The sequence below is a fragment of the Falco peregrinus genome, chromosome 1 (assembly GCF_023634155.1).
Source record: "Falco peregrinus isolate bFalPer1 chromosome 1, bFalPer1.pri, whole genome shotgun sequence".
NCBI classification, from domain to species: domain Eukaryota; kingdom Metazoa; phylum Chordata; class Aves; order Falconiformes; family Falconidae; genus Falco; species Falco peregrinus.
Genome location: NC_073721.1, coordinates 49,389,531 through 49,414,775, shown reverse-complemented (window position 1 = coordinate 49,414,775; position 25,245 = coordinate 49,389,531). Strand labels below are relative to the sequence as shown.

General features: G+C 44.3%; 2 protein-coding genes across 6 annotated transcripts in view; one reads left to right on the top strand and one right to left on the bottom strand.

Annotated features, from left to right (window-relative positions):
• TSC1 (TSC complex subunit 1) overlaps positions 1 to 8,637 on the bottom strand; it is a 28,950-nt gene extending 20,313 nt beyond the window's left edge. For 3 of the 4 annotated variants that reach the window (XM_055795963.1, XM_055795988.1, XM_055795978.1), the window contains exons 1-2: positions 8,481 to 8,637; positions 1,260 to 1,322 (exon numbers count right to left, since the gene is read on the bottom strand). The gene's annotated coding sequence lies outside the window, so the exon portion shown is untranslated. Of the gene's footprint in view, positions 1 to 505; positions 582 to 1,259; positions 1,323 to 8,480 lie in introns of all 4 variants that reach the window. The other variant, XM_055795970.1, reaches the window with a different exon arrangement.
• Positions 8,638 to 13,188: 4,551 nt separating this feature from the next.
• Positions 13,189 to 24,603, top strand: GFI1B (growth factor independent 1B transcriptional repressor). Of its 2 annotated transcripts, XM_005231215.4 has the most exons (7): positions 13,189 to 13,356; positions 18,661 to 18,789; positions 20,301 to 20,447; positions 21,009 to 21,271; positions 21,538 to 21,675; positions 22,129 to 22,294; positions 22,757 to 24,603. In XM_005231215.4, exons 2-7 carry the CDS (start codon positions 18,675 to 18,677, stop codon positions 22,933 to 22,935), a joined length of 1,008 nt encoding a protein of 335 aa, XP_005231272.1. In that variant the 5' UTR covers positions 13,189 to 13,356; positions 18,661 to 18,674; the 3' UTR covers positions 22,936 to 24,603. The 2 variants fall into 2 exon arrangements, with proteins under 2 accessions (XP_005231272.1, XP_013149753.1); XM_013294299.3 differs by lacking the exon at positions 13,189 to 13,356 and having other exon boundaries at positions 18,658 to 18,789; positions 20,266 to 20,447.
• Positions 24,604 to 25,245: the final 642 nt, after the last annotated feature.

Genomic DNA, 25,245 nt, shown 5'->3' with positions numbered 1-25,245 from the left:
CAGAAGAACTTGGCTAGCATGTATAGACTATCAGAGCATTCTATTACCATATTTTTTTGATTTGCTCTCCAGGCCAGTCAAGAAGACTAAACTTCTGAATAAAATGCAAATAACTCCCTGGAATCACTCCATTCTCACTTTCCTACAGCAACACCTCAACTAACCTTTCAAACCCTTTACATAGCGGTCTACACTCTGAAGAAAACATCTCAACATCCTTCTTCACCACTCTGGCTAGATTAGAAATTCACTGCCCTCAGCTTTTCATACTAATAGATTTGTGCTTTAATACTTGCAACGTGGCCAAGTTGCAGCTGTCAGGAAACTCAGTTTGGGTTACTACAGCTGCTGTTCCTCAGCCACCCTGCACGTACTAAACCACAGGCTGAGAAGCACAACATACCTTGATTGCACATATATTATTCACGAATAACATATTAAAAACTCTGCAGTGCAAAAACTGTTTATAGATATTAAAACTCATATAGATTAGAACAAGTCTTACGAGGAGCAGCTGTGGGAACCGGGGTTGTTCAGTCTGGAGGAGACTCAGGGGGAACCTTACTGCTCTCTACAACTACCTGAAAGGAGGTTGTAGACAGGTGGGGTCAGTCTCTTCTCCCAAGTAACAAGCAACAGGAAAAGAGCAAACAGCCTCAAGTTGCCCCAAGGGAGATTTACATTGGACATTAGTAAAAGTATCTTCACCGAAAGGGTGGTCAGGCACCCGAACAAGCTGCCCAGGGAGCTGGTGGAATCACCATCCCTGGAGGTATTTAAAGAACACACAGATGTGGCGCTTCTGGTTTAATGGTGGGCTTGGCAGTCCTGGGTTAACAGTGGACATGATGATCTCAAAGATCTTTTCAAACCTAAATGATTCTGTGATTAAATGCAACAGTGTGCAGATAACATGACTGGTCAGCTTCACAGTACCAAGCAGGAGTAAACCTAAGCCATTTCAGGCTTTTAAAATGGCTTTCTCTGATGTATCAGCAACAGAGGGATTCAGGTGTCACATCTATCTATCTATTGCAACATGATTCAATTTTTTCTTAATCCATAAGAATCCCAGGCTGTACATTCCCACTGGCAGAAATAATCTGGCTTCACATCAAACCAGATTTTATTAGCAAGGGTTTCTTCTTTCCTCCTACTTCCAGCTAGCACACATTTTTCACTTCCTCCATGGAAGGCAAGACAACACATACCAAGTTTACACACAAGATTTTTCTTTACTGCTGTTGTGTATACAGCACCTGTTCTGTGGATGAGCTGAGCCGCTGTCTGCAATGCTGTCAGCCACACACCTTTCATGATCACTAATAAAGAAAAAGCATGAAGAGGTTAACAAAAGGCACAATTTATTTCTTCCTTATCAAACCTTGTATATTCAGAACAGCAGTAAGTTCTTTACTAATAGCAGAGCTATGTATGTACCTGCTGTGTGAGGAAAGTCAGTCCTTAGTTTGAAAAAAAAAGCGGTGCACAGTTGCCTTTTTCAGAATTGTCAGCAGGTTAACTTTTGCGATTGCCTCAAACTAAACGGCTTTCTCAAGACTGTAGTTTTGTACTGTGAATCTTCAAAAGCTGCTAAAGAGTTTTATTTATCGTAGGTAAAATCTTACATACAAACAAGTCCTCTCTTACCCTACCAAATTCTGAACCTAGAATAATTACTGTAATTGTTTAAGTCTTTAGATTCTAGTCAGAACATTGTTAGACATTAATTAGCCAAGGGCCATATATCAGTGCCCTATTTTAAATGATAATGCTGTAATTACTTATATACATATTACTTTCTTGAAAGCTTATGTTTAACAACGTTACTGGACAGAAGGAGTTAACCTGTCTACCCGTAAACTTTGTCATTTGCAACATACCACTCTGTAGTTGCAGAACTGCCCAAGGTCATTTTTATTAGGGCCACAAGACGTCAGCTTACTTAATCTGGCACTGACTGCAAATTCGAAGGTGATAATATGGCACCACACTCATAACAGGCATTTCACTAGCAACAAACTTTAGGTGTTCCAGTGATCACCATTCTGGAACATAAAACCCCCTACCCTCTGTTTTCAATGATCATAGCTGCACGGCTGAACAGGACAAATAAAATTTCAGTGCATCTACAAGCAGCTAGCAGAGTCTGCTCATTGAAGTGTTTCAGATTTAAATGCTATTTTCTTTTCAAGCCCCATGCTGGCAAGACCTTAAAAACTTGCAGACTGAAAAGTGGCTGGTACTGCAAGCAAGACTTTGAACTAAAGATAATAAAATAGAAACTTGAGGTGGAGGGAGATTCACTTTTTATCAAGAACAGAATGGATCTCGGCTTTCCAAAAATATTAGAGCTGGGATTTGTTGTGGCTTGGGGTTCTGGGGTTTGGTTTTGGGGGTTGTTTTTTTTGGGGGGGGAGAGGGGTGTTGTTTGTGTTGTTGGGTTTTTTTATCTATACATGGTACAGACTCAAGCTTCAGCTTCTTTCTCAAAGAGCTTGCTGTTTAGAAGCCATGTTCAAAGAGTGACACCATCCTTTCAAAAAGTTTAAAGCCACTCACTCACCCATGCAACAATCTAAGGAGTCAACCTTCCACTTTGTTACTGATTTTCAGGAGTCAACTGCTTTTTCAGTTTCTAGTACTCACTGCAGTATTTAATTTACTAAATTACAGTTATACTGAGATACCCTGAATGCATGCAGAACTATATATGGGGAAATAAGTGTACTGCAAGTAACCTATTCCTTTATTTCCGAGAACACCATCTTTGAGACTGTAAAGGGCTTGCTAACATAGGTGTCTCAATTTCTACCAGGATACAGTCTCAGTCATGGTTAAGCAATAGATTCACCAGCTTCCTAAGCAACATGAATTAGTTGTTTAAAGTCTAGTTAACAAGAGATGTGTGACCACACCCCCAAACCAGCTGCAAGCAAAACCTGTTTTGAGATTTAAAGGAGCATAAATCCTAGTGTCTCTGCTTTTTTAGCCCATGAAGACCTTGTCAACTCCCTTTTCTTTGATTTCTCACCCCCCACCATAATGAAAATAATGCTTTTATTTCTTATTTTCTTACTAATAACAGTAATACTATTAAACTTGGATCAGATCTTCATCACACTAGTAAAAACCTCAACAGCAGGTTTCACTAATTCTGATATTGCCTGAGGAAATTCTATAGCATGGTGAAATCAAGAAACATGCTTTTGCAGACACCCTACATAGGTTCAGGAAGTCAGGTTCAACAATACACTTGCAGGCAGATGGGAAAAACACCAGTTATACGTTGAGTAGGTAAGAAGATTTCAAACTTTACGCTACTGGCCCGATGACACGCACAAACACTACAATCAGATAAAAGCAAGGTTGATACCACAAGCTTAGTTGCCGATAACAATACACACAGGTAACTAACAACTTCCCAAGCTCCCTAAACTAAAATAGATGGCTCAAGTGACCTTCTGCCAATAAACCCGGCATATGTTAAATAAACTTGTCGATCACGCGCTGAAGTACTTTACATAAAGTGGAGCAAACTCCACTCCAAAAGCCCATGTTCAAAATATTAATAAAAGTATTTCAAACCACATCTACAAATGGGACAATATTACACACAGGTATTTCACTAGATGGAAAATTTATCTGCTGAAGTTACATATACTAGTATAATGTCATCACCCTGCTATACAAAATGGTCACAATTTAAAAAAAAACAACAAACCAACAAATAACAGCTTTCTCAATGCAGGAATATAAAGTAATTTGTGAGGAATGGATTTGAAATCTTCAGTAAGACTAAGACTGGAGATCCTCTAATCATATTGGGTCTGCAATGCCCAACACAAACAAACAAACCGGGAAATTCCAGCAATAGTCTTAAATCACGTCACACTTTTTTCAAGCAAAGACAGCTGAATAACTAGTTTACAGGCAACAGGCTTTTAACTTTAATCAGAAAACACTGTTCTGGTAGGTGAAGCACAGTTCCCAGGGCTCACTGTGTCAGTGTGATTTATGACCAGCCCCACCAGTAATTTGTGATGTGATTTTCAAAACTTGTAAATACAGACCTCAGGACAAGCCAGGTCCATGACCTTGTAAACCAGTGAGATCATCCATTGAATGCCACAGCATTTTTTATCTGGGATTGATACATCTGTAGTGAACAGGCTCACCCTTAAATCTTTACAGTATCATATAACAATCACACCTTTCTTCTCAAATACATAGGATACAAGAGGAGTCTCTTTAATGCTTCCATCCCTAGCTATAGCAATCATTCTCCTGTTCGGAGAATTTTCACATCCTTGCAGCCATGCTTGGAACTGACAAGATTACAACAAAGTCTGTAACTTTTCCATATGGTTTGAGTCACCGATTCTTCACTAACTGTTAAAATCAGTTTTATATAAAAGATCCAAGGCACTAGATAGTAAAGAGTGGAAAAAAAATACCTTTTTAAATACTTTTTAAAATGCAACAGTTTTATCTCACTGGAAGATACAACACCAACAGCAAACTTAGTCTTATATTCAAGAGCTTTCATAAAGACAAATTTTAGTAGAAAGTATTAATTTTAACTACCAATACAACTTTGGAGCCAGCTTACAGGAGAAAAAGAAGCAGCCAACAAGCCAAAAACCAATTTGGTTTAAATTTTTTTTTCAGTAGCTAATTTAACCACAACACAATACAGTTAAGCCACAAACACAAAGGAAAAGACTGTAAAAATATTCATTGGAAAAGGCTAAATAGAGAAAGAGATAGCAGAGTATTTCCAAAGATTATGACTTCTGTAAGTATTTCTGTCAAGAGAAGATGTTCTTCTGTTCAGTGTATTTTTATCTCGAGCCAAATGAAAAAGCAGCTGGTAGTGCCAGTTATGCGGCTCTGAGGGGTGGGGAGGAGGGGGACACACTCAACACAAAATGCACACTCCTCCCAGAATGTCCTTCACATTTGCTGTAACGTAGAAATTCAGACACCAGAAGCACTTATTCTGGGGCGATGGGGATCAACATCAGCATTTCACCCCTCTTCATTAATTATAAGTTAAATTTGGGGCACGTATTCCCCTTGCCCCCTCCTGCCAAGAGTAAAGGAGGCTCACCACCACATAAGACAACTGCTGACAGCAATGAAGGGAAGCCAGACCTCAAGACTTAGACTTTTCCATCTGATTTCTACTGCCAGGTAAAGTAAGGTTCCGCTTTGGCAGAGGCCATGAATCAAGACACAAGTATTTTACAGCAATCACTGGTTTCAAAGAAAAACTCAGATTGACAACAAAGCAGCCCTTCTCACTCAAATCTTTGAAATGTTGGTCATGAAAGGATAAGCCTCACTCCCTCCCATCCTATATAAAAAAGATCCAAGCCTGTCTTATACTTCCTAACAATACTAAATTTTATATTTTCTTCACAGGCAAACTTAATGCTACCATTATAGAAGTGACATAAGCAATGAATGAAAAGTGACAGTAGGGAGAAAAATCACTGGTGGCAATAGAAAAGTAAGCAGCTGATCATTCCCTTTTTCATCAGCCAGAAATAATAACTCTCAACACTTTAAACTTCAGTTGAAACTGATCATTACAATTGGCAGTACAATTAATTTAATTTATGTAGTCATTTGTAAAGAATTAAGTGCCTGGCTTCTAGTAGTCCATGTTTTCCTGGTTATTTTAAGATCTGATACAAGATCCCATTCCTAAACTCGATAATTCTAACTCATTATTATATATTATATTCTCCTGTACTCTGTTACAGATGCTTAACCAAGCAGCAACAGGAAGATCACAAAAACCCAATAACCCCAAACACAGAATCACGTTCAGCATTTTTAAAGATTCTTTTGAAACTGTGCTGTGCTAACAAACTATGCTCATCGCTACCCATCAAATTTCTGTCAGAGGGAAAATTGTTTAAAAGCAATGCACGTCAAAAAGAGCCGACACATGGTAGGGCTGACACTGAACCCTTTGGCAGAAGCCACGCTAACAAGCCAGTTACCAGCCTGAAAGGGAATGATTTAATTTCCTTATACACAAATGCATGTATTAATAGCAAATAAATAAATAAGAACGAGCACTGTTTTTCTATGCCAATTTAATTAACAATATACAAGGAAAATAAGTTCAACTAAAGAATCTTGTTAAAACTATGAACAGGTAAAGAGCGCGCTCTGGACTTTGCAGTAATGCATGTGCCTCCTGAATCTCCACAGCAGCTTTTTTGCCACCAGGAGAAACCTTTAAACAGAGTGAGGCTGCAATTCAGTAATCTTGAAGCCACTGCAAACTACCCAGTGTACTCAGCTGAAGCATTTTAGCTACTCCAAGAATTAAAGTAGGCATTAACTTTTAAATTAAAAACAAAAAATAATACCCAGGAAAGTGACAGCAGTTCACCACTGCAAGAAGTTTGCTCTGTATTTTAACGTGCTACCCAAAGAAATGCTTACGCTAACAAAGGAAATATTACTTGTCCTCATTATGTTTATTAAACTACACGAAAATATAGCAGACACATACCAGACCAAGATCCTAAGTTATAACACTCTTTCAAAAAATATGCAACTGTCTGCAACATGCCATAAAATCTGGTACCCTTCCCCTGCCTCCACCATTACAAAGTGCTTTGATTATTCAATTTGCTTATTATGGAAGGTATTTTTTTTCAAAGATAGATAGCCCTATGTATATATTCTTATATATATATGAGTGTGTGCACATATGCATGTGTGTTACAAGCTATTCAGTTCTTATATCGAGACTGAGTGGAAATCACATCACCAGCCCATATCAGGGCTAACAAGAAGGTGTCTGGCAGTGGTAAGAATTTCACCAATCTGTGTAAGTCAACATCCCAGCAGTCCAGCTCTAAATAGGGCCAGCATTCATTTTAAACTACAAATAGTTACTAAAGTCAAATATTTGTTTAAACACCAAAACATCTGCAATTGGACTGTATATCTCATGTGGGAAACCTTTAATAATGCTACTTTTTATCAGTCACCATGAAAGTAAATTCTCAATTAACAAAGAGTGAAGGAGTGGGGATTAAACACAGCCAGAGATAAAATCATTTTAATTAAAGCTTATCTCATGACACATTAGATATTCTGACTGTATTTTTATCTGAGTAAGTCCATGCAACTGCATATAAGGGCGACTTATTACTGGGTTGACTAGGCTGTTAAAAAAAAACAACCAGAAACAAAGCTGAATAAATGAACAAAGAAAAACAAGGCAAAAAAGTGTTTTACTAAGTAAAGGATTTTAAGACCATTATTTTATTTTAAGCTTAAACGTGGCATAGCTGTTTCTGATAAGCAGAGTATCTGACTGCTGCTTAGCAAAGTACAGTCAACTGCATGCAGAAGTATGTATTCCCAATGCTTGCACTAATTATTAAAACTTCCTGACTTTTCAAAGATTCAGTTTGTAGCTGTTCATGCATGTAAACTGAAGAGGGATTTTTCCACCTAATAGGATCACTTCAGTAGTGCTTCAGTTACGATGGATTTCTAACAACTTGCCACGGAAGTTTATGTCAGGGAACTACAAGATGAGACCAGACAAAGAAGGAAAGCCTTCTGTATTAGCATCCACTGGAAGGTTCTCTGGAAACAGCAGCTCTGGAAACAGTCGTGCACACAAAACCTGATCCCAGTTTCTGTGTTATTTCTACGGGGTTTGAATCATATCCTCCTTTAAGGCATGTTCTTTCTGTCACGCACTGCCTTGTAAAAGACTCATCAAATAAAAATAACAAACCGAAACAAACAAGGAAAGAAGCACTGACTAAACTGATAAAACAACGACCCCGCATCCACAGCAAACAAAGGCTGAAAACTTCAGAACTGCAGTCTTCCAAGTTCTTTGTGACAACAGGAAGCAAAATGTTTTCTGGTACAAGTCAACAACATCCTGACTTCACATCACCTCCCACCAGCCGGGCGCCAAGCCCCCCTCAGCGAGGGGACAGACCTGTACCACTGTGTAGCGCCTGCCCCGGCCCAGGGGACCCTTGGCGAGCGGGGGGGCAGGGCAGGGCTGGCGGGGGCCGTTGGGGCGGCTGACACGGAGGCGCGGAGGCTTCTTCGGCCGAGCGCGCAGAGCCGGAGCGGCGCGGCCCTGGCGGGGGACCGGGGGGGCAGCGCCCAGCCCCGGGCAGCCCGGCCGCGGGGGGCGGGAGTGGCTGGGGGGGAGGGAAAGGGGGCGGCGGGGGGAAGGGGACGAGGGAGGAAGGGGACGAGGGGGGAGCATCGCCCCCTCCCCCCCCCCCGCCCCGCCAGACTTCACCCTCGCCTTCCCATCCCCCCGGCCCCTTCCCTTTCTCCAGCCGCCTCCTCCCCGAGCCCTTTCTCCCTGCCTCCCCGCTCGTCTCTTCTCTCGGCCTCCTTCTCTCCGTCCCCCACGTCTGCCTCCGCTCTCGCCCCGCTGGGGGAGGAAGGAGGAGGCCCAGCGCACTCACCTCTCCTTCTCCTCCCCTCAGCTGTTTACCACTCAGGGCTCCTCTAGCCCACAGGGCGCCGCCATCTTGGCCCTGCCTCCCCCTCCCATTCACTAGCCGTTTCTCCCCTCGGATCCCTCCGCCGCACAAACTAGTCCCGCCTCTCCGCCTCGCTCCCCTCTCGCGCCGCGCCGCGCCCCTCACCGCCCCACTCGGCTCTTCCCCCTCAAGGACCCTTCTCCCTGGCGGGGAGCCGGGGTGTGTGTGTGTGTGTGTGTGTGTGTGTGACTCCCTCCGCGCCCGCCCTCTCTCCCGCGGCGGAGGTATCCCGGCTGGGGAGCGATGCGGCCCCGAGGAGGTCGCGTGATTCTGGGGGCGGTGCTGCGGGCGGGCGGGCGCGTCAGGCGGGGCGGGGCCGGGCGCGGCCGGTAAACAAGGCCCGGCCTGAGGGGAGCGGGGCAGCCGCGGCGGGCAGGGGGCAGCGTCTGGCCTCCCTAGGCCTTCCCAGGCCTTCCCAGCGGCCGGCCCGGGCCCCCGCCCCTCCCCGGTGCCCAGCGTTTGCCCTGTGTCGCTGCCGAGCCCGTGCCCGCCCTCGGGCCGGCTGAGGCTGCTGTCAGGCCGCACCGTGAGGCGGGGGCCAGGCCCATGCCTAAAAGTGTTTATTCAGTGCGCAGGTGTGCTGAGAGGGAATAAAAAGGGCTTAAAAGTGCCTCTGGGTGTGTGCAGTAACGGTGACAGGGCGGCTGGGCATCACAAGTCCTAGAAAGAAACTGCAGGGCAGGTGCCCAAACCTGGATTGCCTTCGAACTGGTGAATATGCAAAGCTCATCTCATTCTTCCTTTTTTTGGACCCCTAAGCCAAACCATGGACAAGAATAATTTTTTTCTTTTCTGAAATAACGCAATGGTACGGCACAATCCATCCTTCCTTCCAGATAAAGAGTGTTTTGCCCTGTGGAAAATGTAGAGTAGGAAAGAAGAATGGAAATTACCTCAGGGAAGGCTTACCAGCCTTCGGTTTTGTACGCTGCACCCAACAGGTTTGCAACTCCACATTTCAATCCCCGGACTGGCAGGATCTCAGTGTTTCTCATTCTCCAAGGAGAGGCAGCTCTGTGGGGATGCACCGAAGGTGCTTGGCAAGCTGCTGATAAACTCCTCGATCCATATGAATTCTCCTCAGTCGCCAGCAGGAATCGTGGACATTAAGTTTGCAAGGTAGAAACTGGGTGTAAGGAAATAAAAGCAGATTAGAATGCCATCCGAGAAGTATCGGCTGATTTTTAACTTCTGCAGCATCAGTTGTGGTGTTCCGCAGCTTTCATCCCTGCAGGGCTGAGATGGATCCTTCCTGCTGCACCTGCAGTAGGTCATCCTGCTTCTGGATGAGATAGAGTTGCTTGGAGCCAGCATGTTTTTAATCTAGTCCTCCTGCCTTGTGCATGACAATTAATATTTATTACAGTCTGGACTGAGCAATGGTATTTTTTTTCCTGCTGTGTAGAAGACATGTTTATTTAATCTGCCACAGAAAAAGAGTGGAAATTAGGATGAGCTTCAGAAAAGAGCTGGAAGCAATTAGTTGTGTTATTTTACTGTGTCTTAATTGCCATAACATTCAAATTGACAAAGAAAACATGGATGCTACAGGAGGGGTTTGATCCTAGATTTGAAAAGGAAAACAACTGCATTAGAATGGACATGATGTGTTATAATTAACCTGTTTATTATTACTGAGTTACACATTTAATAATCTATTTACTTAGGAAGCACTGGAGCATATGAAGTGTAGTAAGAACTCACAGCAATACACAAGATTAAACTGTCCTGGGATGCCAGCAGAACTTGCTGTACCTCCACCATGGCCCATGTGTGTCAGTGCCTGGACAAGCCTACATGAGCCCAGCTAAAGCCCTCTGCAGCTCTCTGTTCTCTGCTGACTCTGAAATGAGTGAGCAGGGAGAATTACACCACCAGGAAGAACATAAAATAAGAATGACCACAGGGGGTCAGCTCAAAGGTCCTTCTAGCCTAAAGTATATCTCTGGTACGCTTTTTTTTTTTTTTTTTTTTTTTTTTTTTTTTTAATTCAGCTTGTATAAATCGCCTTTTGATGGCAATTTCAATGGAGAGGAGAGGTGGTAAGTTTAACAGAAGCCATAAGCAGAAATCTAGGGAAGAGCAAGAACACAAAAAGCCAAGGCGATAGCTGGCTGTGCTCCCATCCTGCAACTATTTGCTTTGTAGGAACTCTTGAAATAAAATAAAGGGAGAAAGGGTGGGTGAGAGCTGAACCAGACTCTAGTGTAGTGATAACAGTAATATGCATAAAAGAGAGTATTTGTGCTCATTATCTCAGGGATCAGTTTGTATGCAATTATATCTGGGCTTTGTGAGGTGATGGCTACTTGGGGAAGCAGAACAGCTGATACAGATGTTTTATTTGCAGCTGCTCTACACACAGGTTACTGACACTGGGAGATGTAGTCATCCTCCAAAGGACTGTACCCGGTGCTTCTTGGAGCACCTCTGAAACCAGCTAGCTTGTGAGGTTTCACTGAACATGCTATTAGATTTATCACACAGCTAGTTCTCTCTATCATTTTGTGTGTGGCTGACTTGCTGTTGCTGTCTCTAGTTTAAGAGCCACATTCTGCAGCCATTTGCGCTTTATGTCAACGGGAAGTCTGTGCTCAGGGGTGCTGGCAGAAGCCAGCTCCAATGTTTCATAAAATAACATCTCAGTCCTTTCAGCAGCTTGTCATTTTCCTGTTTTGTTTAATTCCTGTAACTGTCTTCATATGAAACCCTGAAGCTGCAATGTACATTTTGGTTTTCTGTTACAATGCTTGTTTTTGTAGCGGGAAATGTAATCCTTCAAATGCCTGTGTTTAAGAGGATGCAAATCAGCTTGCTAGCACAATGCCTTGGGAACGTTTCTTTCATGCAAAACCCAGCTAGATAAATAAGGAGGGGAGGGGGGAGAGGGAAAAGGGATTGTTTGCTTCTATAAACAACAAGAATTAATTACGTTCAGTAAATGACAGATGGGTTAAGATCAAAATCTGAATCTTTCTCAATGGGGGTGAAATCTACACTCCTGTCTCTGAGTTGCATCAAAACCCATTGCACAGCCTGTCTGGTGCCACAGGGCAGTGACAGGGTGCAATGACAAGAGCTGTGACTTGTGGCTGGCCTGGTAGAGAGTGCTAGGGCCAGCATGCCTGGCACCACTGCCTGCTACAGCAGGATGCAAAATACCTCTGTGATGAATCTCAAGTGCCTGCTCCATCATCTGCCTACCACTGACACTGCTGCAGGATAGAAAAAGGGTTATTGCTTCCTGGTGCTTTCAGCACCCCAAGCTGCAGTAGGAAAAGGGACCCAAGTGAGTCCTGGTTTAATGCAACAGACTGTAGAAACAGCACAACGTGTTTGAAAGCTCACAGAGAGCAAAAAAACACCGTGCTATAAAGGTGTTTCTCTAACAGTGATATCCCGGTACTTGGCACTCGACGGCAGCATGTATGCTTATATACATTTTAAATTATAAACTTCTTGGAAGGTGTCTTTGCTGTCCCAGTTCCAGCCATGCACAGGGTGTGCTGTAGTGCAGGAAGGGACAACCGAGGGCACATACAGCTCATGTTCTTGCACAGTCAGGAAGATTGCGATAACCAGAGAATACGTGAAATAAGGAATTACTTCCCCCCCGCCCCCCCCCCCCCCCCCCCCCCCAGCATTTGGGGACATCAGCTCTCCTTGTTTGTCCCCAAACAAGAGTCATGCCAAAGATTCTGAAAAAAAAAAAAAAAAAATCACTGCTCTCCAGCTCCTGCTCCCACCTCTGCTAGAGAACAACCAGGTCATCTGAGAAAAGTCACTCTGCATCTGCTTCATTCTCCCTCCTTCCACCCTGCCGTTGGGGGGGGGGGGCTTGGCAGTCAATTATTTCACATTTGCAAACCCATTTTCAAACCCATTTTCAAACCTTTTTTGAAAGCAAGTGATAGAAGTGCAAATTCTTATTATTGCTCTTGAAGAGCTTTTTGCAAAGATGCTTGTTAATGAGCTTGCTTAATGAGCTTTCTTAAATCTATATTTATATCCTATATACAGCTGTATATAGATAGAGCAATGCCTAAAATATGTATGGATTGCACACACATATGCCTAGGAAAATGAAGGCTGATTAACACACATCTTTTTCAGTTACTGTGCAAGTATTTATTCCTTTTTCCTTGGAAATTGGAGAGATAAAAGATCCATTCTGGAATAAAATAATTTTGTGCATATGTGCTAGATGGTTTTGTTTATGAGACTGAAGTATGTGAGTGTGTGTATGTGAGACAGATGGTGTGTCTGTTTGTGAAAGATATGATGCGTGGATGAATGTGTGTAAAAGTACAGGTTTCTTAAGAGCTATTCTTTTTTTCTTTTCTTTTTTTTTCCTAAAGAAAAGACAAAATAACAAATGTCTGCTTGGTACATTATTTCACCATGTCATGCTCTTTGTCAATATGACAGAGGAATATTCCTGCAGAAGGTGAAGCTGCCCCAGAAAGTGAAGGGTGCTGCCCTGAGGGTTTCGAGCTGGGCATCATGAATTCTCTTCAAGTTTTAAAAGTCCTGGAAAGTTTTGATAAGCAAATACTTTCTGTGCTCTGCTTCTCTATTGGCTGTTTCTTCACCGCCAGATTTTGACACAAATAATCTGATTGAAAAATCAGGGAGGGGAACAGGGGCAAAAAAACAGAGAGAGAAAAAAGGAGAAGTATCTATTTCAGCAGACTGCGACTAAGTGAAAAAGTGGAAGAGGAGTCCAGAGAGAAGACGACGTCTCGCTTGTCTGGGGAGATTTCAAGGCGAATCCAGTAAAGCAAAGTCCCCCAAACAGGTGATTGATTTATTCTCTTAAAAGCTTTTAATTTCATTGTTTTTTCTTTTCTCTGATATGTTTTTCTAAACTTTTTCTCCTTCTTTGCTTGTGTTTGTAAATAATGTAACATATTCCACTGTGTAAGTCACTTGTCCTGAGGATTCCTTTATGATAATGGTTCACTTAATTCAAATGAGTCAAACCTTTTAAAATTATATACCATATACTTCACTCTGGTGAAAATGGTAATAGTAGAACAACATAGAAAAGATGTGACAACGGTCTCAGATACCTGTGTCCCAGCGAGCTCCATGCAGCAGGAATAGTTTCTAGATGTAGACTTTTGTACTTAAGCATTGAGGAGAAGGCATACTATATTTTTCTTTTAAATTGCTCTTTTACAGGGCCAGACCTTTAAATTCAGAAAGCAGCACACCTCTGCTGACATCAATTAATCTGTGCCAATTTTGCTACATGAGAATTCAGTGTCCCCTGTTAAGGATTTTTGCTTCAAATCTCTTATTTTTTTCCATCCTTTCTACATATAGGCTGATTAGTGTAACAATTTTTAGCGTATGGAATTAGCTATTTATAGACACTACTCATATACCACCAGCTTGATTCAATACATTGAGCAGGAAAGCAAATGATTTGCAAGTTCACACCGTAACTATCTATACGTTAAAGGAATATAGAATTTATAGAATTTGTTAAATTGCACTATGTAAGTCTAGTTAACCATAGAAGCCTAAGGCAAAGTTTGCTGAAGTCAGTGGCATTCCCAGCATCACTAGGAGCTAAATGAGTTTTCTGAAGAACAAATACTGCAATTATATTCTAAACATTTTTTCTAGATACTGCAGATGTACAAGCATTTCTGTTCCCCTTCTTGGACAAAATTTCCACCATAATTTGCTAGCCCTGCCATAATGTCCATTTGCCCAGTATTACCACAGGAATTAAAAATGCTCTGCTCAGTTTTCCACTAAAAAAACTCGCATTCAAGTTACTTGCCCCAAGTCCATTTCACTTTGCAAAGGTGGACTAGTGACGACATGATTAATTTTGTTGTAAAGAACTAAAGTTATTTTTTAATATGACTTTATATTTAAAGAATCAGAACTCCATAAAACCTCTTATTTTATTTGGACTCTTAAAATTTTTGAACACAGGTCATGTTCTGTTTTGTGCTTTTTCCTCAAAAATGTAGTCTTCTGAAAGACAAAGTATTCTTATTTTTGGATGCTTCATCTTTGCCAGGAAGAAAAGAAAAAAGCAATATTAAGATTTAAATATAAATTAAGCAATGTGAAGGAAATAAGCCTTTTTTAGCCTAAAACTTTGTATGCTCTTGGGACCTATATGAAGACATATCAATTGCAAGCTAAAATCAAGTATTTCTGCTAACTAGAGTGAGAAAAGGGGTTTCATCTCTACAATTAACCTTGTAAATTTGAAAACAAGTTCACCTGAATTTAGAGGAAAATGAAAGCCAGCTTTGGAATGGAACTTATGCTGCAAATTGGGTTTCTGATTCAGCGTGACACAATCCTGCAAACACCTGTTCCCAAACACAGCGTTTCGTGTTATGAATTGTCTCACTGAAGGAACCAGAGAGAGCAGCTCCATAATCTAATTCAGCGAGAATATGAATTTCTTCTAAATTCTATCAAAGGGCTCAATCCTGTATTTTTGGGTACTGTGAGCTGCCATGCAGTGAAGAGGGAGTTAGGGCTTCAGGAGGAACATAGGATCAAGTGAAATTAGGATCCTGAAGTCAAAAACCACCCCCTAAAAAAAACCCTTTTAATTTGGTTCTTGCACAATCACCAGTGTTTCAGTATTACATTCAGTTTTACATGTGATACTCTGAAAAATACCAGAGATACCAGAGAGCATCACTGAGGATGAAGGAACTTTGAGTTTGAGCATCGGAGGGGAACACGCGAATGCTGGGTCCACTTTCAGATCTGATGGGGGAATTTGTAACTGGCAAAAGAAGCCCTTCTGAGGTGCTTCAGGTCAGGTACCCAAAATAGTGAAGGAGGCAGATTGATTACTACGTTGTTGTACAGCTACATGAATGGCTAACAAATAACAATGTCAATTCTGGCCAGCTGCAGATTTTGTATTCTTTATTGAATCCAAAAAATGCCACGACACTTCCATTTTAGTAGGCACTCTTGCCCAAACAACGAACTCCCTTGTTCACTTGCCAATCTGGGTAGAAACTGTTGCCACAGAGGCTGGCAAGAACAGACTCCATAAAAATGAAGTTTAATTTCTAGCAAAAGGTTGAAGCTGAATTTGGTCAGAAGCTTCAATGACTTTAAGACACAGCGGAGTCTTTTGGTCATGGCACTACTCTCCTTGTAGAATATAGTTAGCCATTAGTAGCAGCTGATCACTTGCTATTGATAATCTTTAGTTTCAAGGACAGATAGTATTTTTTTCTCTCACAATCTGTGCTTCTAGCTTTCCTCTAACCCAGCTGGGTGAATTACAAAGACAGTCCAATGCAGTTGTTAATTAACTATGCTTTGGGCTCCCAGTTCCTGTTTTCTCTGTAAAATGGGGTGGGGGAAGGTAACTTCCTTTTGTAACGTTCAGTAGTGCATTAGAAATCGTTGTGCTCAGTAGAGGCCCTTATCAGCAGCCAAGATACTGGACCAAATTTGACTTTTACATATGCTGGGGCAAACACATCCAGAAAAATCCCATTGATTTGTGTGCATCTACTTTCAACTGCCACCAGAAAAGAAGGGCTGTATGTAGTGCGTTTGTCTATTTAGCATATGGGTACTACCATAAAACACTGCAAGACTGCTTGTGCCACCCATCGCCAATCCTCTAATGTACCTGGCTAAGCTGTCTGGCTAATGCCATAGGGTCGTCTAGCCAGCGCGCAGGGGGAGCGACTCCTCCAGCAGACATCCCCGGGGTGCAGGCTTCCACCCTGCGAAGTTACCCGCTGTCGAGCCACCTCCTCCACTGTGTAGGAAGCCCAGGGAAATTAACTGGTTAATTCAGGCAGAGAAATCCACTGTCTAAAGTTTGCTGGGATGAATGCCCTCCATTGTGGACACAGTGCTGCCCCACCACATGGGAAAATCCCTTTGACATGAGTGGAAATTCCATGCGTAAAGGGTTTGTATGGAGTTTGCAGGACTCTTGGGGCACATCTACGCTGCAGAGTGCAGCTCCATGCACAGCCCATCTGGGACTGACCGAGAGCAGCGAGACCCTCGGAGCCAAGCACTCCTGCTAGGTGCAGAGGCTACAGAGCACACTGCTAAAAGGGCTGTACCCACTGCAGAACAACCCGTCTTTGTACCAAGCTGGAGGGATTTCTGTGCCCACAGCCGTTCGCCAGGCAGATAGACTTTGCAATACTTAGAAGGGACCTCATCAGAGAGTTACAGGAGAGCAAATACAGCAACGTACCTCAGCGTCCCTTCCCTTAAGGGCATACTTATGGTTCATTCTCAGTACTGTTTTGTCCTCTTTCTAAAATTAAATTAACAAATCTACTCTTGGCCTCTGTTTTGTCCTATTCATCTCAAGTTACATGCAAATTTCTTGGAAAAAGATGAAGAAAAACAGGTGAGTCATTTCAGAAGAAAAAAAAATGGTTAGCAACACCACGAGTTATCCCTGAAGTCATAGAAGAAACAGTGGGAATCCTGGAAGAGATTTAAAAAGACAGCTGTAACTCCATTTCTGAACGCAGCTGGGCCAGTGAGCACTTGACTCACCACCAACAGCGGGCTTGGCAATCCACCTTCCAGAGCAGACCTTGCTGTGAATTCCACAGCACACGTGCCTGCAGCTGTAGGCACCGCTGCAAATGTGGCCCTCGGTTACCTTTAAACGAACCCCCACTGGCCTGTGTAATTATATTTAGCATGTAAGGGTGGTACAGGCACTTCTGAACCCTAGGGAGCAGCCCTTTTCCATCCCTGGCTGGTTGGGATTCCAGGAGGCCACACTGCTCTGTCCTGACTTAGACAGATGCTTCAGGCCATTCCAGCTTAACAGAAGCAAACCTTGGTGGCGTTTGGGGTTTTTTTTTGTAAATAAGTAGGCTACACTTCAGCTGCTGTCAGGAAAAAACAACTCAATAAGGCACTTTACCATCAACAGAGAGCCAGGACTTACTGCTGACTTTTCATATAAAATGTAGCAAGATTTGCTTTTAGTGCTACTATCCTGAACAATTACAAGGGAAAAATGCAAATACGTATGGAAATAAGGTGCCAGCTGATACAGCCACACACAGCATCGAGCCTGTTGTCGCACTGCCTACATCAGAACTGTTACTAGCCATGGGGAGTGGGCACAGGGCGGGCTGGGTTCTGGGTAGTAAAGATAACAGATGCATTGCAAGAGAATTTTGTACGATTAAATTTCAGCATTTTATGTTTGTTCCTAACCCTTCTTTTCAACGGTTTGTGATATTTGAGTCAGATCCAAAAGGTAACCTCTCTCACCCAGCACTTCTGCTCTGCCTCTGCTTTACTGTTTGTCAGCCAGAATACAAAATCCCCAAGCCACAGCCAGCAAGAAGGAAACTCACCACACATCATGGCTGTGGGGATTTTCTGCTATGTCTCTCCTATTATTGATGTCGTTTCTATAATTATTATTTGTGTAGCCATTTCACAGAGCAGCCCATGTCATGGCTTGGGACTGCGCCCTCCTAGGCAGGGTACAAACACTAAGACAGACCCTTTCTCCCAGCCTGCGGTCCCGGGTATGTCCTTGCAGGGAGGGTACGGTCAGAGATGCACTGTGTCCTGTAGCCAGGGCAGAGAGCTACGAGAGAGATCCTGACTGCTAATGTATCTTTGCCACAGGCACAGTTTTGATCTGTAACACGGGACTCAATTTAAGCATGCCCCTGTTCCCCCACCTACAATATAAAGGTAACAGTAATCCTTTGCCTCAACGTAGGGGTAGATGGTGAAGTGTAATTTTTATGGAGTATACTGTAATCTGCAATGCCATCTTCAATCTGCCATCCCATCTCTACATTCAGTGGCAGAGACTATCTCACAGCAGGTTTTTTCACTTAGCCCCCTCCACAGCTGTGTGTTTTCCCCAGAGTTGAGATTCACCAGGTGCCTATGCCTAAACCCATGCAACTACTCCCTGCTTTTCAGCTGGGTGGAGGGACGTTTGAGATGAACCCTGTCTGCCTAGCAGAAGGGTTTTGATTCTCATCACTGCTGCATACAGAGGTGACGTGCTGGGCGAACAAATGAGACAGTACCCCCCCAAACCACTGAGACTGACCTGCCGTTTTTCTGTGTTTCTGCCCAGGCAGTGAATGGAAAATGCCACGTTCCTTTTTGGTGAAGAGCAAAAAGGCTCATACCTATCACCAACACCGCTTTGTGGAAGATGACCTGCCTATACTCACGTGGGATCCAATAACCTCTCCCTTCACTGGTGAGTCAATCTATCCACTGGGCTTGTAAGAATACACCGAGGCAAATTAATAATTCAGTACGCAAGCTAAGGGATTAGCATGAGTGAGCTTAAGAGTAACTAAGGGCTTTCACACAGGAATATCCATCTCAGGACAAACTGATCCCCTGCTGTGTGCCCTCTTTCTCTAGGCCAAATCCACACAGTCCCACTGAAACCAAATTTAGATCCTCCCTTTGTTTCCTGCTGGATTGCTGGGGAGGTTTGACATATAAGATTGCTGTGTGGACTTGGGCATGTTTGGGAAAGATGACCAACTTCTGGCAACTAACAGCTCGGAAAAAAGCTTGCACTTGGTTGTCAGTCTTCTGCAAACCTACCACTCTGCTACCTTGATCTCCAGCCTGCTGTGCTCACTGCCTTGTTCCCTCTGGACCTACATCTTCTCTACCTCAGTGTATTACCACCTCCTCCCGATGATTTGCAGTGAAGGTCACAGCTAGGGTGAGAAAATACTAGTGATGCCCTAACACTGACTGTGAAAGGAGCCCTACACACTCACAGGTGAAGGGGCAGCTGCGATAGACTATATTAGCACCAACCAACAATTCTGCTTACGCCTGCTGTCCTCCTTCTGCTCATGTTCATGCTCTCCCACAGCCACCCATGCAGTGGCAGGGCTGGGGCAATTATCTTCTTCCTTCAGGCCCCACTCAAATTTTCTTTATTCAAATCTAGGATCAACTTACCCTTTGTTCTAGCCCTGGCAATCAAATTAGAGTCCAGCCCTATGATAAGTTTGATAAAAAAGAAAGGGGGTGACATTTTAATTTAAATTCCTGCCATCGTCCTTTGGCCATTTGTTGTGTCTCTCTGGTGCACAAGAGGGTTTGGACAACAGAGGAATAATGTCCTTCAGCAGCCCAGTCCCATCTCCAGCAGAAAGAAGGCATGTATATCGAACCTCTGTCCATTTTAGATTCTTACTATAAAGTCTACTTCTAACAAGTGCTGGTTGGTCTCTTTAAGGGCTGGGACAAGCATGGAGAAATGGGAGCATGGGCAGGAGGAGACGAGGCTCTGTGATCACCTTTGCAACTGCAGAAGCAGTTACCTCCCCTCTCTGCTTCCCTACCTGGCTGTCCATAAATTCAGGTTAACAATACCAAACCCTCTTAGGGGAGGGGTGGGAAGGTTAATAAGTTAGTGATTGTTAGTCGCCTGCACAAATGAAAATGGGTTTAAATAAGGAAATGATTCTTATAGGCATGTGGCCTTCTAGGGTCTATTTTCTCTATATAGGGTATCAAGTGTCTGATCGTTTCTTCCTGCCCCCCTCTACCTTGCCTATCTCATCCTACCTGGAATTTCCCTTTGTCAGCAATGGATGGACCTTGACTGCCGCACTGATTGCACCACTCCACACTTACGCAGGGAACTGAGCAGGAGTTCATACAGAAGTATGAATGCCACCTTAACAGACTCTTCTCTTAACAGCTAGAGTAAACTGTGATACTACTGTGTGATTACAGCCATAGGAGACAAGACACCAGAGGACATCAAGAAACAGGACCTAGAATGCATGGTTCCAAAACAAGAAAAGGACTCATCTGAACTGAAGGAAGAAAGTGTCCCTGTCCAGTACCTGAGCAGGATGCTGCCAGGCCCTTCAGCTCAAGGTCTGCTACCCAAGACCACAATTGCAAGAGAGGGCAGGGCAGGGCTGGCTTATGGATTCTCTGCAACTGGGTCCAGATTTTCAGTAAATGGCAGCTCTTATTTTGACGTCAATGGTCAAATTTGCCCCAGGCAGAGGTCATCAAGAGCCTTCTGTGTTTCCCTTTACAATTCTGGTTTAGATCAGCATCTCCCTGAAGGACGAAGCTATGATTCCCAATGAGTGAGCCTCCAAATCTCAAGGACTAAGGCAGCTCTGTGCTACAAGGGTCAAGGCAGGTGTCCACATGATACTTGTTCAAACAGCACATGAAACAGGGCTAATGGGGGGGTTAATATTCCCTTAGCAACCCCTCTCCCATAAAATTTCCTCAGATTGAAATCAAAGCCATAGTAGGAACTTTATATAGGGATCAAGATTTGAATCAGGAGTTAACAGCTGCAACTCCCAAGGTCAGGCAAGAAATTAAGTGGGGGAATGGTACCTGGGGAACTTTTTTTACTGGTGCCCAGCTGCAGGCAATGGCATGACACTCACTTCTCCCTCTCCTTTGCAAACTCAGAGATGGCCATCCCAGGTCTGCAGATCAAAGACTGCACTAACACGACAAGCACCCCTACCTTCTACAAAACCGGCTTTTCTTGGGATGCTTTCCATTTGCCATACAGCTACCAACAGATGTCTTCCACCATGCAGTCAGCCCTCTTGGAGCACCCAGTTAGCCTATACAGAAGCCACCTCCTGCCAAGCACCGAGCCCCCTCTGGATTACAGCATCCATTACTCCTCAGACATGGAGACCTACCACTGCATGAAGTGCAACAAGGTGTGTGTCAGATGAGAACCTCAGGGATGGCCTAGAGTGATTTTCAATGCATACCTCAGGGTTTCACTGGGTTACACCAAAGTGCAATGCATGTGGCTCAAAACGGGTACCTACTTGTTCTCCTGGCTAGGGGACAAGGGTGCTAGGAATGATGCAGTTCACATGGCCCACGAGAGGGAAGAATCAAATAAAGAGAAGGAACTGAAAACAGAGATGAGACACAGCCTCCTCATATAAAAAAATCACTTGCTTTTGGTTTTTTGCAGGTATTCTCCACTCCCCACGGACTGGAGGTCCATGTCCGAAGGTCCCACAGTGGGACCCGTCCCTTTGCTTGTGAAGTATGTGGCAAAACCTTTGGACACGCTGTAAGCCTGGAGCAGCACACCAACATTCACTCCCAGGTGGGTAGCACATTTCCAGAGAACCAGCTCTCCAGAGCTCAGGAGTGCTTGGGCCTTAGCTGTTGCTTACTCCATTATAAAGGAAGTGACATTTCCTAGGTTACAAACGTGATGACTTCCCTATAGCACCCCATGACAACGACAGCAGCTCTGAAGTCTGTAGAGCTTGGTCTCACAAATCTCAGGCTGCCCTTGCGAATTCCTTGGAGGGGTGGGGAGGATTGTTGCTACTGGTTCTTCTGTCTCACCTCCTCCTAAAGGGTGCAGGAGTTTGGATCACAAGATGTAACCTATTTCCATAAGTAACCCTCCCCGCATTCTCTTTGTACTGCAACTAGCATATCAGTCCGTGAGCCGAGGAGATTTGCTTATCAAATCTACTATTCTCAACACTCTTCAAGCTCTGTCACGTCTTGCAGCCACAGACATCCCATGATTTTCGTTTCCTAACAGGAAAGAAGTTTTGAGTGCAAGATGTGTGGGAAGACATTCAAACGTTCCTCCACCCTCTCCACTCATCTCCTGATCCATTCAGACACACGGCCCTATCCCTGCCAGTACTGCGGCAAGCGCTTCCACCAGAAGTCAGATATGAAGAAACACACTTACATCCACACTGGTGAGAAAATATTCCCAATAAGCAAATACAAATTAATAGTCCATCACGTTGATACACATACATTGTCCCCAGACAGAGATATTGGACTAGGGACAAGTGTCCAGTGGCACTGGGAAGTCATTCTTCCCTGGGTGGTAAGACAGCAGAAGGTCTAAGCATCACCGAGATGCACATCCTCCTGTGTGACAAGGAGGTGTTATTGACCAGCCTCCAGTGTGCGTCACGGTTGTCCCCAGCCGCAGATGCAGACAGGGCATGGGTTGCACCGCTGGAGAGGACTGCCTCTGGTTCTTCTCACCCTCTGGTGCTGGATCAGAGTGCAGATGCATTAGCAGGACAGCTGGGCTGTCAGCACCCTGATGCCCAGGCATAGCCAAGTCAGGTCCAAGTCCACTAAAAGGCATTTCTACCTCCCTTCTCTCATCTGTCTAAGTGTGTCTTGCCATTTTCTCTGCCCTGCAGGGGAGAAGCCCCACAAATGCCAGGTCTGCGGCAAAGCCTTCAGCCAGAGCTCTAACCTCATCACTCACAGCCGCAAGCACACCGGCTTCAAGCCCTTCAGCTGTGAGCTCTGTGCCAAGGGCTTCCAGCGCAAGGTGGACCTACGGAGGCACCGAGAGACCCAGCACAGTCTCAAGTGAGGGATGGCTCTAGGTCTTTGCTGGAGCTCCCACTGCATGCTCCAGGGAAGACGACTCCACAGCGTCTCCATCCAGCGTGGGGCTGCCGACTTCTTAAAGCTCATATAGTGTCCTGTGTTCCCATGGGGACTGGCAAAGTCATGCCATTGGTGTTCTGGCACCCCATGGCCTTGCACGCCCCAGTAGGTGACAAAGAAACCTGTAGGAGCTCTCACTTTTCAATTACAACAGGTGCCAGCCCAGATCTCATATCACCTGCGCAAATCCAGAGGAATTCCTCCAAGGTCACTGTTATTCTGGATTTATACCATGTGCAGAATCTGGTTTATCAGACTGACCAGCAGCGAGGTGGGAACTCCTGGGCCAGTGGCAGCAACAATCTGTGCCAAGCTAGTGCTGTAACCATGTTCTGCTTTGATGGTTAGGAAGATAAGGCTGGGTCATGCAAATAGATGGCATTCAGTGAGCTGTATTCAACCTGGACGGGGCTTCTGCAGAGACTTGCCCAGGTCATAAATTCTGGCAACAGACACCTAAAGTAATTTTCTTTCAGCAAAGCATTGACTGTGATCAAATGACAACTTAACTGTGTTGTATTTTTAGCTTGGAGTGGGAGGAAAATACTGGAAAAACAGCTCCTATCCCTAGCTGATAACAGGGGTCTCTCAGTGCATTCCTCATACGCACCACACTGCAAAGATCCCTGGCTTAGTGGCAACCAGGCAAGCTCCAGGAAGAGCCGTGCCACAGCACTAGGCATAGGCTAATAAGTCCCATGTCTCAGTACCATGCAAGAGAGACTGGCTCTTCTTGGAATCCAGGCTGGTATGTCCCACAATATTTCACTGCATGCTGGACATACTGACTTAAGAGCTGTCCTGGGCAATCCTGTGTCACTGCATAGTCAGGAACAGCCCCTGGATACCAATGTCAAGGGCCAGAGCTCTGCTTTCCAGCCACTCTCTTAAAGGAGGAAGTGACCTAGTCTGTACACATTGGCATAATATGCAAGTACCTTACAAATATTACACAAACAGAGCAGCAGTATTTCCTCCTGTGTCCGGGTCTAGGGGTTGAAGCAAAGCACTGGAACAAGTAAAGCACCAGTTCCCCTCCAAGCTCTGCTGCGTTCTCACTGTATAACCTTTGGCAAGTCAGTGCACTGGGCTTTTATTTCTCCACCCCTCCTGGTGATGGGTAGGTTCGTAGAGTCCCTTGAGTTCTTAACGGGAAGGACAAAGTAGTATCATAGCATTAGGAAGACAAGCGCTTTCAGTTAAGCAGGGCATTGTAGCAGCACACAGCCTGCCCCATAACTACATCCCTGAACATATGGCCTCGGACAATGACACCAGCGGGAAGCAGCCTGGAGAACAGGCCGCGGCACTAGCCATTTCACTCCAAACGCTTATGAAGGAAGGCTGCCATCATGGGCAAAGAAGAAACGGTCTAAGTGGAAAATTCAATTATTGTCAGGACAGAAGAGGTCTGTCCTGCCCTCAGTTACACTGCTGTAAATCCAAAGTTATTCTCCCAAGACCTAAAATGTACTTGCCCATGTTTTATGCTGTGCCTAAGCTGTTAGTCATTAATATGCATTCTGGAAGCTCAAAACAGAGTCTGTACTCCTGGCTTTACTTGTACACTGTAAATATGTATTTATACTTATTCTAATGTATATTTTTATTGCACTATACCAGACAGTGACAACACGTACAGACCTGCTGGGATTTATCTGATAAATCTGTTCCCTGTGGGTAACTGGGCTAACACAGTGCATTTCAAGTCAAAAATATCCATTTCAAGAAAGGCTTATACATGGCTCTGGAGATGCAGGTACTGGGGATGGAGGGGAAAAGAAGGGAAAGATTACAGCATTGTCCCATACGGCCCAGGTGGAAATAAAGATGGAAATTCACATGCAGAACAGGGCTCCCATCAGGAGCAGAGCTCCCAGACTTAGACATGAAGTCCAATTCGGGGAGCAGGGGGCTACTGGCTACAGAACAGCCATGAACAATGCTCAGAGCCTGGGATCGGGGGCATTCATCTCCAGAGATCGGTGCAGAGCCACACACAAGCAGCAAGTCAGCTCTCCAGAGCAAGAGAGCTGTGCAGCTACAACTGCCTCAGATGACACGGGATTGTGTACCCAGACAACGGTGCTATCAAAGACCCTGCTAAGACTCTGCTGTCCTTTCCTGAGTCATGCCAGAACCTGGGCAGGGCAGAGCCTCCAGGGGAGGTGTACAACCTGTGACAGAACTGGGTTTAGGGAACTGGTCCTCAGGTCCTGACCATGACACCAGG

Bases quoted from the DNA above. Each gene is read 5' to 3' on its own strand.
- GFI1B (XM_005231215.4), top strand. From the start codon at position 18,675: ATGCCACGTTCCTTTTTGGTGAAGAGCAAAAAGGCTCATACCTATCAC. The intron at 20,448-21,008 runs GTCTGCTACCCA...TTGCAAACTCAG, and splicing joins GCCAGGCCCTTCAGCTCAAG to AGATGGCCATCCCAGGTCTG. The intron at 21,272-21,537 runs GTGTGTGTCAGA...GGTTTTTTGCAG, and splicing joins ACTGCATGAAGTGCAACAAG to GTATTCTCCACTCCCCACGG.